The sequence below is a fragment of the Saimiri boliviensis genome, chromosome 19 (genome assembly GCF_048565385.1).
Source record: "Saimiri boliviensis isolate mSaiBol1 chromosome 19, mSaiBol1.pri, whole genome shotgun sequence".
Classification (NCBI taxonomy): Eukaryota; Metazoa; Chordata; class Mammalia; order Primates; family Cebidae; genus Saimiri; species Saimiri boliviensis.
Window position 1 is genome coordinate 35061104 of NC_133467.1, and position 12821 is coordinate 35073924.

The following is a 12821-nucleotide window of genomic DNA, read 5'->3' on the forward strand; positions in this document are numbered from 1 at the left end:
AAAAAAAAAAAGTAAATAAATATGGGCTAAGGCAAAGGAAAACCCTTCAGTGGAGAGAAGCTTGTAAAAGCCATCTTCTCCTCTCCTGCTGTCATTCAGAACCGATGTGAGCTATCACTAGGATTTCTTTTTTTTTTTTGAGATGGCGTCTCATTCTGTCTCCGAGATTGGACTCCAGTGGCATGATTTCAGCTCACTGCAATCTCCACCTCCCGGGTTTAAGTAATTCTCATGCCTTAGCCTCCCAAGTAGTTGGGATTTCAGGCATGTGCCACCACGTCCAACTAATTTTTGTATTTGTAGTAGAGACGGTTTCATCATGTTGGCCTGGCTGGTCTTGAACTCCTGGCCTCAAGTGATCTGCCCAGCTCCGCCTCTCAGAGTGCCTGGATTACAGGCATGAGCCACTGCACCTGGCCTGTCGCTGGGATTGCATAACTCAGGAAATGTTGCTCTGACAGCTGTGGTGAGCTCCCCATTTAACTTCAGATTACCCTGATACAGCTTTGTGCTGTTCAGCATTTTGTGAGCCACTAGGAGCCCTTATAAGTGTTTTTTGGAGGGTTTTACAGGAAACAATGGAGAAACTGACTTGGCTAGCATCTGAAAGGCGCATGAGTCAGGAGGTTGAGTCTGAAGAAGAGAATTCTCAGGAGGAGAACTCTGAGCCAGAAGAAGAGGAAGAAGAAGAAGCAGAAGGAATGGAAAGCCTGCAGAAAGAGGATGAAATGACTGATGAAGCAGCTGGGGACTCTGCTGAGAAGCCTCCTTCTACTTCTGTGTCACCTGAGACTGCTCCAGAAGTGGAGACCAGCAGAACCCTGCCAGGTGAGTTAGGCAAGCCTCTACTGACGGACCATTCTCACTTAACCTCATTGTTTAGAGGACAGTGTGCAGAGTGGGTAGTTTATAAACCAGGTGGAGGATTTCCAGAGGAAACCCTCTGGATCTCTTCTGTAGCTTCCTTCCCCCAAACTTTTTTTTTTTTTTTGGAGACAAAGTCTTGCCCTTGTCACCCTGGCTGGAGTGCAGTGGCATAATCTTGGCTCACTGCAACCTCTGCCTCCCAGGTTCAAGCGATTCTTCTGCCTCAGCCTCCTGAGTAGCTGGAATTACAGGCGTGTGCCACCACGCCCAGCTAATTTTTGTAATTGTAGGAGAGATGGGGTTTCACCATGTTGGTCAGGCTGGTGTTTTCACCATGTTGGTCAGGCTGGTCTCGAACTCGTAACCTTGTGATCCACCCACCTTGGCCTCCCAAAGTGCTGGGATTTGGGGCGTGAGCCACCGCACCTGGCCCCAAAACATTTTTAATGTGGTACTTTTGTGGAGAACAGATACTTAGACATTTTTAATTTGATTCTCATCTGTTGCTAGATTTGTATCAGCTTCATTCACTCTTCTTTTTTCCTTTTTTTTTTTTTTTTTTTTTTTAAGATGGAGTCTCCCTCTGTCAGGAGTGCAGAGTAGTGTGATCTCAGTTCATTGCAACCTACATCTCCCGTACTAAAGCAGTTCTCCTGCCTCAGCCTCCCGAGTAGCTGGGATTATAGGCATCTGCCACCATGCCCAGCTAATTTTTGTGTTTTTAGTAGAGACAGGGTTTCACCCTGTTGGTCAGGCTGGTCTTGAATTCCTGACCTTGTGATCTGCCCACCTCAGCCTCCCAAAGTGCTAGGATTACAGGTGTGAGCCACCACACCTGGCTCTTCACTTTCTTATATTGGTTCTTACCTCCTCTGTCATGTGTGGGGCTAAGAGCTATGTTTATTTCAGAAAGCCCTGTTTGTTCCTCATCAACACATGGTCTCTCAAGAGCTCAATAAAACCACACTTGCTCTTTAGACTTCCTTTCTCAATATGAAGTAGTTGATTATCTTAATGTCATCCTAGTTAAGGCAGTTACACTACAGACTCTGCATAGAGCTGACTTGACTTACTTCTCATACCATTTTTCAGCAACTTTTTCCTTGAATTCCCCCATAATATTGAATAGGATTTGGCTGGGGTGGTCAGTGTGGTGGAGTGGGAAGAGCAGGGGTTTCAGGGACAGAGAAACAATCTTTTTCATGTGTGCTACAAGGAGAGAACATCAAAGCTGCTGGAAAGGGCCGGAGCAAGCATCGAGCTCGCAACAAGCGGGGAAGTCGGGCTCGGGCCAGCAAGGACACCTCCAAGCTGCTGTTGCTGTATGATGAGGACATTCTCGAGCGAGATCCACTCAGGGAGCAGAAGGACTTGGCCTTTGCTCAAGCTTATCTGACCAGGGTAGGCAAATTCTGCTTCCTGTTACTCCAGTCTCTCTGCCAGTCTCTATGAATGTGGCTGCGTCTCCTTCAAGGGAGATGTTTTTAAAAATGAAATCTGTTTCTCAGGCTTTACAGCAGGCTTCATGTTCCTCTCTCTCAGCTTTTCTGGCAAAAGATCTCTGTGACAGAACCATAAGGAGACATAGAGTTTAATCATAAGCATGTTTATTGTTAGCATCCTGCCATCATCCTTCTGTTGCCTAGAGACTGGCAGAAAGATGATACCACCATCATCAGTGGGAGGTTGTGACTTTAACCTCGTGGGTTCATAAGGACCTTTATAGAACCTTTGGCTTGAGAAGAAAGATAGTGGGTTTACTGTCCAGTGAGTGGATTCGGGGAAGTACATTGCTCTTAAGGCATGAACCAGCCTGGGCGTGGTGGCCCTTGCATGTAATCCCAACACTTTGGGAGGCCGAGGTAGGGGGATCCCGTGAGTCTAGGAGTTAAAGACAAGCCTGAGCAACATAGGAGACCCCCATCTCTACAAAAATTTTACAAATGAGCTCAGCATGGTGGTACATGCCCGTGGTCCCAACTACTTGGGAGGCTGAGTTGGGAGGATGTGGTTGAGGCTGCAGTGAATCATGATTGTACCACTGCACTCCAGTCTGGGCAATAAAATGAGATCCTATCTCAAAATAAAAAGAAGACATAAACCAGCCTCTTCCTGGTAGTGTCCTGAGAACTATGTCCTTCTGTTGGTAACCACCTGGCTCCTTTATCCACCCAGAAAGCAGAGTACTGGCAATGATAGTCATGGCTAATATTTTACTGACATTTCTAACTTATGTATTATTTACTCTCAGATTACACCCATGCTGAAATAGGTGTACAAACGCATCTTAATCTGTTTTATTATGGGGCTGCAATCAGTGAGGGCTGTGACCTAGAGAAAAGCATTACCTGGTTTTGTGGGTAGACCTGTGGACCTTAGAACATGGTTTCTCAGTTGCTCACTCCCAGAGAAACATCTTTACCTTGCCTATTGCTCTGTGTCTTGTATTAACAGCCAGCTGTTAAGACCTATTGGAGGGGCAACCTGTGATGGATAATTCATGGAACTCTTTAACCATAACCCCCGCTCCGTTGTACCATTATTGCTTGTTGTGGTCCAAATAAAGGGTGTTAATGATTGAAAGTCTTCCCGTGTAGGTACGAGAAGCCCTACAACATATCCCTGGCAAGTATGAGGACTTCCTTCAGGTCATCTATGAATTTGAGTCAAGTACCCAGAGACAGACAGCTGTAGATCTCTACAAAAGCCTGCAAATTCTGCTCCAAGAATGGCCTCAGCTGTTGAAAGACTTTGCCGCTTTCCTGTTACCCGAACAAGCTCTGGCCTGTGGATTAGTAAGTATATGGGCAAGAAAAGTACACCAGGACTTCTGGGTCACAGTGAGACTGGGATTGAATGGGGCTGAGTAAGACACACAGCCTTCCCCTAGCCCGGAGTGATAAGGGCCTCTGTCTTTTCAAGGATTATCTTTCCAATCCCATTCTCCCATTTTCTTCACATGACAAATGAGAGGGTTTTACCTGTAGTTGCCAAAGGAGACCTTAGGTGAGTCATACGCTCTCTGCTCCTCACTGGGATCAAACCAGGCATTCATTTAACAAATACTTGTTGAGTACCTGCAACTGTCAGACAATTCCTGACCTCAGTTGCTAGGAATACAGCAATTACAAAAGACCAAAATCCCTGCCCTCATGGAGCTCACATTCTCATGGGGAAATTCAGATGATAACTCTGGAAAACATATTTATAAAAGATATAAATTATAAAAATTAATATAAACAGTAAAATATATAGTATACAATGTTTTATAGTGATCATGTTTTACTGAAAAAGAAAGCAGGAAAAGAAACTAGAGGGGTGGTTGAGGGATGGTATATGCAGTTTTATACACAGTGGTCTGGGAAGGCCAGTGTGGTACAGTGACATGTGAAATGTTGCAGAATAGGAGGCTAAACATGAGGGATAGCCCAGTTGTCCTGGGAGTCTTGTTATGACTGATAAAAATAAGAATAAAGGGAGCAATGGGATTGTTCTGAGTTTTATGACAATTAAATGACAGTAGGGTAGTTCTGCATATAATGTGTGATGCCCATTTTCTCTTCTGGTGTTGTTATGAGGATCCAATCATTGTATATGTGAACAAAAGAAAAAAAATTTTTTTTTTTAGTCTGAGTTTCACTCTTGTTGCTCAGCGTGGAGTGCAATGGTGCGATCTCAGCTCACCGCAACTTCCACCTCCCGGTTCAAGTTAAATTCTCCTGCCTCAGCCTCTTGAGTAGCTGGGATTATATGCTAATTTTGTATTTTTAGTAGAGACGGGGTTTCTCCATGTTGGCCAGGCTGGTCTGGAACTCCTGACCTTGGTGATGGGCCCACCTCGGCCTCCCAAAGTGCTAGGATTACAGGTGTGAGCCACTGCGCCTGGCCAAAAAAATATTTTAAAGAGATAATGTTGCCTGGGTACGGTGGCTTACGCTTGTAATCTCAGCACTTTGGGAGGCCAAAGCTGGTAGATGGCTTGAACTCAGGAGTTTGAGGCCAGCCTGGACAAAATACAAGATCCCATCTCTACATAAAATAAAAAAAATAACTGGGTATGGTGGTGCACACTTCGATCCCAGCTATTTGGGAGGCTAAGGTGGGAGGACTGGGAGCTTGAGGCTTCACTGAGCCATGATTGTTCCACTACACTCCAGTTTGGGTGACAAAAGCAAGACCTTGTCTCAAAAAAAAAGAAGAGAGACAAAGTCTGGCCAGGCACAGTGGCTCACGCCTGTAATCCTAGCACTTTGAGAGGCTGAGGTGGGAAGATCCCTTGTAGCCAGGCGGTTTTTGTTTTTGTTTTTGTTTTTGTTTTGAGGTGGAGTCTTACTCTCTCGCCCAGGCTATATAGTCCAGTGGAACAATCTCCACTCACTGCAACCTCTGCCTCCCAGGTTCAAGTGATTCTCTGCCTCATCTTCCTGGTAGCAGGGATTACAAGCATGCACGATCGCACCCGACTAATTTTTGTATTTTTAGTAGAGATAGGGTTTTACCATGTTGGCCAGGCTGACCTCAATCTCCTGACCTCAGGTGATCTGCCCGCTTTGACTTCCCAAAGTGCAAGGATTATAGGCAAGAGCCACCACACCCGGCCTGTAGCCAGGATGGACAACAGTTGAGACCAGCCTGGACAACACAGTCCCCAGGGATCCTCCCGCCTCAGCCTTCTAAGTAGCTCAAGCTACAGGCGCACACCACGACCCCTGCCTGATTTTTAAATTTTTTAATACAGACAGAGTCTCACTATGTTGCTGGCCTTGAACTCCTGACTTTAAGTGATCCTCCTGCCTTGGCGTCCCAAAATGTTGGGAATACAGGTGTGAGCCACCTTGCATGGCCTCAGAATTCTTTGTAACATAAACTCTAAAGTGTCGCATGAATTTTGGAGTTTGATTTCACAATCCATAATACAGCAAACAACATGAAATATGTACATCTCTTGAAACTCTTGTTCACATCTTAACTTACTTTGGGTTGGTACCCACCAGTGGCTCAAGGTAGCTGGAGGTTGGGGTTTTCAATTAGATCTCATAGTTGTAAACTTAGAATTTTAAACCAGGGTTCTGTCATCCCTCCGGTCCTAGTCTGCTAGTTCTTATCCTTATAACCCTCAAGTCCTGCTCTAGCTTCATGGTGACTCCTCTTTTGCCCACTTTCCAATCTGGTAGTTTGAGGAGCAGCAGGCTTTTGAGAAGAGCCGCAAGTTCCTTCGGCAGCTGGAGATCTGCTTTGCAGAGAACCCCTCACACCACCAGAAGATCATCAAGGTCCTCCAAGGCTGTGCAGACTGCCTTCCCCAGGAGATCACCGAGGTATTCTTTCCTGGCCTGCTTTCTTCCTGCTGTCTTCCGGGCCTTAGGCCTTTCCCTTGTCACTTTCTCCAACCTACTCCGTACCTTTTTGCCTCTGCAGTCCCATGGGCTTCCTGGAGGAGATGAAGAAGGCAAGGACGTTTTAGGGTTACCCAAAGCATGAAGCACTGGGATAGGGAGGGATCACTACCTGAAACCAGAGCCTGTCTGATCTTCACAGGCTCAGGAATGCCATGGATGACCTGGAAGGGATGTTCAAGGAAGGAAGTTCTGGGACCTGGAAGGGGCCTTGCCTCCTTGCTCTGCTTGGGGTAGTGCCCTAGCTGGAGATCAGTAGGTCGAGGTGGAGAGTGAAATCATCAGGAATCAAATCTAGTATTAATACCCTTCCCCTGTAGGCAGCTAAGGAGGAAGAGAAAGTTTCGGTATTCTTCGTTATCAAGCAGAGGCTGTGTGTGTCTCCCAGTTGACTAGGAAAGCAGAACATGGCAGTAGGTGGGACTGGTTGGGAAGGGCAGCCTAGAGAGCCTCTGGAGACTTCCTCTCTTCCTCTGTGACTCTCCTCAGCTTAAGACACAGATGTGGCAGCTTCTCAAGGGCCATGACCACCTACAGGATGAGTTCTCTGTCTTCTTTGACCACTTGCGCCCAGCAGCTAGCCGGATGGGTGACTTTGAAGAGATCAATTGGACTGAGGAGAAGGAGTATGAGGTACAGGCTCTGAGGCTCCTGTGGCCTTATGAAGGGGGAAGGCCCCATGTGGGAGGGATATCTGCCTGGTGTCTGTCCTGAGCAGCACCAACTCCTTCCTAGTTTGATGGCTTTGAAGAAGTGGCGCTTCCTGATGTGGAAGAAGAGGAGGAGCCCCCCAAGATACCCACAGCCTCAAAGAACAAAAGAAGAAAAGAGATTGGGGTCCAAAATCATGATAAGGTATTTTCTTTGTTTGTTTTTGAGACAGAGTCTCACTCTGTCACCCAGGATAGAGTGCACTGGCATGATCTTGGCTTACTGCAACCTCCGCCTCCCAGGTTCAAGCTCTTCTGCCTCAGCCTCCCAAGTAGCTGGAATTACAAATACACACTCAGCTAATTTTTTATTTTTAGTAGAGATGGGGATTCACCATGTCGGCCAGGCTGGTCTCAAACTCTTGACCACAAGTGATCCACCTTCCTCGGCCTCCCAAAGGCCTGGGATTACTGGTGTGAGCCACTGCACCTGGCCTAAAATCATGATTAAGTATGCCAGGTTATTGAAAAGTATCTATGTTTCATGAAGCAAGCCTTGCGCTTTCTCACCAAACATTTCTCCTGGCCCAAGGTTTGTAGTTCAAAGGCTCAGGATCTGAGACCATCAGGGAGAATAAACCAAGGGTCAGGCTGATACGGACATGCAGAGCCCTTGGGAAGACCATGCAGTTGCTGCTGGGCCCCAGGATTTCCTTGTTAGAAGGACTTGTTTCTCCTCCTCTTCTCTCTAGCTCAAGCTATTACCATTCAGTCAGCTTTTTCATTTTTGTTCATGTGAGAAAATAACCAGTTAAGGATGAGCCTGCTGTTAAGAAAGTAGAACCAGCCGGGCGCGGTGGCTCACGCCTGTAATCCCAGCACTTTGGGAGGCTGAGGTGGGCAAATAACAAGGTCAAGAGATCGAGACCATCCTGGCCAACATGGTGAAACCCCATCTCTACTAAAAATACAAAAAAATTAGCTGGGCCTGGTGGTGTGTACTTGTAGTCCCAGCTACTCGGGAGGCTGAGGCAGGAGAATTGCTTGAACCCGGGAGGTAGAGGTTGCAGTGAGCTGAGGTCATGCCACTGCACTTCATCCTGGCGTCTGGTGATGGAGTGAGCCTCTGTCTCCCCGCAAAAAAAAAAACAGTAGAACCAAGATTCCCCATGTTAATAATAGTGAAATAGTGATAGTATCTAATACTTAGTTGTATTACAAAGTGTCAGGCATTGCTAGGAAGTATTTTCATGGATTATTGACCCATTTAATTCTCACAGTAATCCTATGGAGAAATTGCTGTTTGTATTTTACAGAAGACGTAACTGAAATGCAGTGTGCTGTTGGCAGGGTCTTATATTTAGTAAGTGGCAGTGCTAGGATATGAACTCAGTAAGCCAGCTACAGAGTCTGCTCGTTCTCACGGCTCTTCAAATAGTCTTTTTTTTTGAAAAAAATTTCGTTTTTCCTGACCAAATGTTTTAGAGTACTCTTTCCTGGGGAGAAACTATTTCTTAGTAGCTGTATGACCTTGAACAGCTTTCAGTTTCTTCATCATAAATTGGGATAATAATAGTACTTACGTCTTGGGTTTATTGAACAGTGTCATTGAGTGAGCCTTCCATGGGTACAAAGCCCTCTCAACGGGATTGGAAGAAGGGAGAGCTAAAGGCACAGAGAGACAGAAACAAACATATTGTATCTCATGATGGAGCTCTTCAGTGACTTTGCTTCAGGTTCTGTCTTAAATATTTCTTAAAACATATGGGCGATAGGGATATGTCATTCTTTAGGTCATTTAGGGATTGTTTCAGGGATTCATAATAGGCGTTAATCTAGTTCGGGCTATTTCCCCACGCAATGTGATGAGATGATACATAAAAGAAGAAGGCTGGGGCTGGGCACAGTGGCTCACACCTTTAATCCCAGCACTTTGAGAGGCCAAGGCAGGTGGATCATTTTAGGTCAGGAGTTCAAAACCAGCCTGGTCAATGTGGCGAAATCCCATCTCTACTAAAAATACAAAAAAAATAGATGGGCGTGGTGGCATGCACCTGTAATCCCAGCTACTCAGGAGGCTGAGTCACAGGAATTGCTTGAACCTGGGGAGTGGAGGTTTCACTGAGCCAAGATCACACCACTGCACTCTAGCCTGGGCAACAGAGTGAGACTCTGTCTCAAAAAAAAAATAGCCGGGTGTGGTGGTGTCCACCTGCAGTCCCTGCTACTTGGAAGGCTAACATGGCAAAATCACTTGAGCCCAGGAGGCAGAGGTTGTAGTGAGCCACAAATGTGCCACTGAATTATAGCCTGGAGCCAGACTGTGTCTCAAAAAAAAAAAAAAAAAAAAAAATAGCATGGGGAGACGGTAGGGGGTGTTGTGTTCCTATGGCTCACAACCTTAGCTTCCTCTCTTGGTACCAAAAATACAGCTGGGTGCAGTGGCTCACGGCTGTAATCCCAGCACTTTGGGGGGCTGAGGCAGGTGGATCACGAGGTCAGGAGTTCTAGACAGCCTGACCAACATGATGAAACCCAGTCTCTACTAAAAATACAACAGTTAGCTGGGCATGGTGGTGCACGCCTGTAATCCTAGCTACTCGAGAGGCTGAGGCAGGACAATCACTTGAACCCGAGAGGCAGAAGTTGCAGTGAGCTGAGATCACACCACTGCACTCCATCCTGGGCAACAGAGCAAGACTCCATCTCAAAAAAAACAAACAAACAAAAATCTTGGCAGCTAATCAAGCCCAGATATCTTCTAGGAGACTGAGTGGCCAGACGGGGCCAAGGACTGTGCCTGCTCCTGCCATGAAGGAGGTCCAGATTCCAAGCTGAAGAAGAGCAAAAGGAGGAACTGTAGCCACTGTGGCAGCAAGGTGAGGGAAGTGTCAAGGGTACTGGTCCCAGGGGTGTCAGAGCTGCTCGGGGCTACCCAGAATTGTACCTGATTGAATTCCTAAAAAGACGTGTACATATGCAAAATAATTGGAATCTGCTAGAAATATGTGATAGATTTTGTTTTCTTAAAGAGAATCCTGTGAGGAAAGCTTTTGGAATTGGAAAAACAAAATACCCGTTAAAATATTTCCCTCAGATTTTAGAAAACGAAATAAACCTCTGTCTTGAGAATAGTCTCTTTAAGTAATCCTAGTTTTCTAGAGTGGAGTTGGTTGGCAGGAAGAGCACAGTTCTTGGTAAGACAAAGGAGTTGTGGAATCCAGTACTCTACTCTGGGCCATTTAAAATCCTTGTAGCAGGGAGGCAGAGGTTGCAGTGAGCCATGATCACAACACTGAACTCCAGCCTAGGTGACAGAGTGAGACCCTGTCTCAAAAAAAAATAAAAAATAAAATCCTTGGAGGAGTAGCTGGGCCACAGGGCACTCAGGAAGGCTCAGGTGGAAGGATCACTTGAGCCCAGGAGTGTGAGGCTACAGTGTACCACCATGGTCATACCTGTTAAGTAGCCACTGCTCTCCAGCCTGGGCAAGATAATGTGTGTCATCTGTGAGACCCTGTCTCTGTGTCTCTTTTCTTTTTGTTTTTCATTTGAGACAGGGTCTAACTATGTTTCCCGGGCTGGTCTTGAACCACTGGGTTCAAGTGGTCCTCACACCTCAGCCTGCCAAGTAGCTGGGTTTACAGGCATGTCCCACTACATCCAGTTTAAACCCTGTCAACCAAATTGTTGGAGCACGCATGCATGTTGGTTGACTTGGTGAGCATCAGGCAGGGCTTATTCCTTTGTTGGGCCCCAAAGACATGGGCGATCAGGACACCTTTGACCCCGAAGGCCATCCCTGCAGGTCTGTGACAGCAAATCCTACAAGAGCAAGGAGCTCCATGAGTTGGTGGGCAGCAGCCCCCACCAAGAGGCTAGTCCTATGCCTGGTGCTAAGGACGCGGGGCAGAGCAAGGATGTGATGGAAGAGGAAGTCCCAGAGGAGCGGGAGAGCAGTGAGGCCACCCACAGCAGGACTGTCAGGACCACCAGAAAGGGAGAGACGCCCGTTTCAGGTGAGTGATCTGACTGCCAGCCCGGGCCTTCCGTTTCTCAGTCGCATTCTCCTGTACTCCAGATGGGAACCTCTATGCACCCAGATAAATAACAGCCTTTTCAGGGATGGATATACCCCGTTTCACTCATGGACCCATAGGAAGCCCTTCTTCTGTTCAGGCTTTTTCTATCCTATGGCCTCAATCCTCTTACAGAATGAAAAGTGCTACAGATTTCACATGATTCAACATTGTCTTGTTTCCATTCCTAAAACCCTTCACCCATCTCCAAATCTGCTGTAATGTACATCCTAAAGACTCAGGACATTCTCAGCTTTGGCAGTAGGACTTTTTATCTTTGTGTAAGTGAGATGACAATCCCCACCTCCACCCAACTCTTCTATTTTTTATATTTTTTTTTTGTAGAGATGGGGGTCTCACCATATTGCCCAGGCTAGTCTCAAATTCCTGGCAACAAGCGATCCCACCACCTGGCTTCCCAATGTGCGGGCATTATAGGTGTGAGCCACCATGCCAGCCCTCTTGTAGCGGAATGTTCGCACAGTACCTGGCCACAGTGACCCTATTGTAATTTCTCATGCTTAGGTGCATCTCGATCCTGACAGTACCCTGAGATCCTTATTTTCCTCCTAAGCAGGATTGGCAGTGGGGGGCACTTTGCCGTCCCCTCGAGAAGTGACTCTTACAGAGCGGCTCCTGGATGGCCCACCACCTCATTCACCAGAGACTCCTCAGTTTCCCCCCAAAACTGGAGCTGTACTATACACTGTTAAGAGAAACCAGGTTGGGCCTGAGGTTCTCCCCTGCGCCAAGGCATCCCCCAGACTTCAGAAAGAGAGAGAGGGCCAAAAGGCCGTGGGTGAGTCAGAGGCTTTGATGCTGGTCTGGGATGCATCCGAAACTGAGAAATTGCCTGGTACCGTGGAAACCCCCGCTTCCTTCCTGAATCCTGTTTCCTCAAAGACCAGAGATGCAGGGAGAAGACATGTGTCCGGGAAACCAGAGACTCAAGAGAGATGGCTGCTCTCAAGCAGAGCTAGGGTGAAGACAAGAGACAGGACGTCCCCTGTTCATGAATCTCCATCAGGAATTGATACCTCAGAGACTTCTCCCAAAGCCCCTAGAGGGGGTTTGGCTAAAGACAGTGGAACACAGGGCAAGGGTCCAGAGGGGGAGCAGCAGCCAAAGGCCACAGAAGCTACAGTGTGTGCCAACAACAGCAAGGTCAGCTCCACGGGGGAAAAGGTGGTCCTGTGGACAAGGTAGGTATGGGTGGATGACATGTTTGCAAAAGAGCATAGACCACATGTGTGGCTCCCTAGGGTTACCATGATACTTGTGTTACAGGGAAGCTGACCGTGTGATCCTCACCATGTGCCAGGAGCAAGGGGCACAGCCACAGACCTTCAGCATCATCTCCCAGCAGCTGGGAAATAAGACCCCTGCTGAGGTAAGTGGGCTGGGGTGGGAGAAGGCCCGGCAAAAAGAGTTCAAGGTGGCCAACTAAGACAAAGACCAAAGGAGGAGTTTTCAGAGCCAGGACACTAAGTGGTTATTGTAAAGGTCTGATCTAAGGAAAGGCTCGACTCATCAGGCTGGTAGTGGTTCTAGAAGAGAAAGGACACTGGATTTTGAGGATTTCTTTTGTTTTTTTTGAGACAGTTTCACTCTTGTTGCACAGGCTGGAGTGCAGTGGTGTGATCTCAGCTTACTGCAACCTCTGCCTCCTGGATTCAAGTGAATCTCCTGCCTCGGCCTCCAAAGTAGCTGGGAATACAGCTGCCCACCACCATGCCTGGCTAATTTATTTTTTTTTTAGTAGAGACAGGGTTTTACCATGTTGGCCAGGCTGGTCTTGAACTCCTGACCTCAGGTGATGCGCCCAGCCA

At 47.1% G+C, this 12821-nt stretch overlaps 1 protein-coding gene across 8 annotated transcripts in view; it reads left to right on the forward strand.

Annotated features, from left to right (window-relative positions):
* GON4L (gon-4 like) overlaps window positions 1-12821 on the forward strand; it is a 94072-nt gene that overhangs the window by 80006 nt on the left and 1245 nt on the right. For 7 of the 8 annotated variants that reach the window (XM_003937806.4, XM_010348413.3, XM_039460251.2 and 4 more), the window contains 10 exons: window positions 573-828; window positions 2084-2268; window positions 3465-3662; window positions 6042-6185; window positions 6753-6896; window positions 6999-7118; window positions 9679-9792; window positions 10722-10932; window positions 11570-12194; window positions 12280-12382. In XM_003937806.4, coding sequence (XP_003937855.2) covers window positions 573-828; window positions 2084-2268; window positions 3465-3662; window positions 6042-6185; window positions 6753-6896; window positions 6999-7118; window positions 9679-9792; window positions 10722-10932; window positions 11570-12194; window positions 12280-12382 — 2100 coding nt within the window. The remainder of the gene's footprint in view (window positions 1-572; window positions 829-2083; window positions 2269-3464; window positions 3663-6041; window positions 6186-6752; window positions 6897-6998; window positions 7119-9678; window positions 9793-10721; window positions 10933-11569; window positions 12195-12279; window positions 12383-12821) is intronic. The other variant, XM_074389879.1, reaches the window with a different exon arrangement.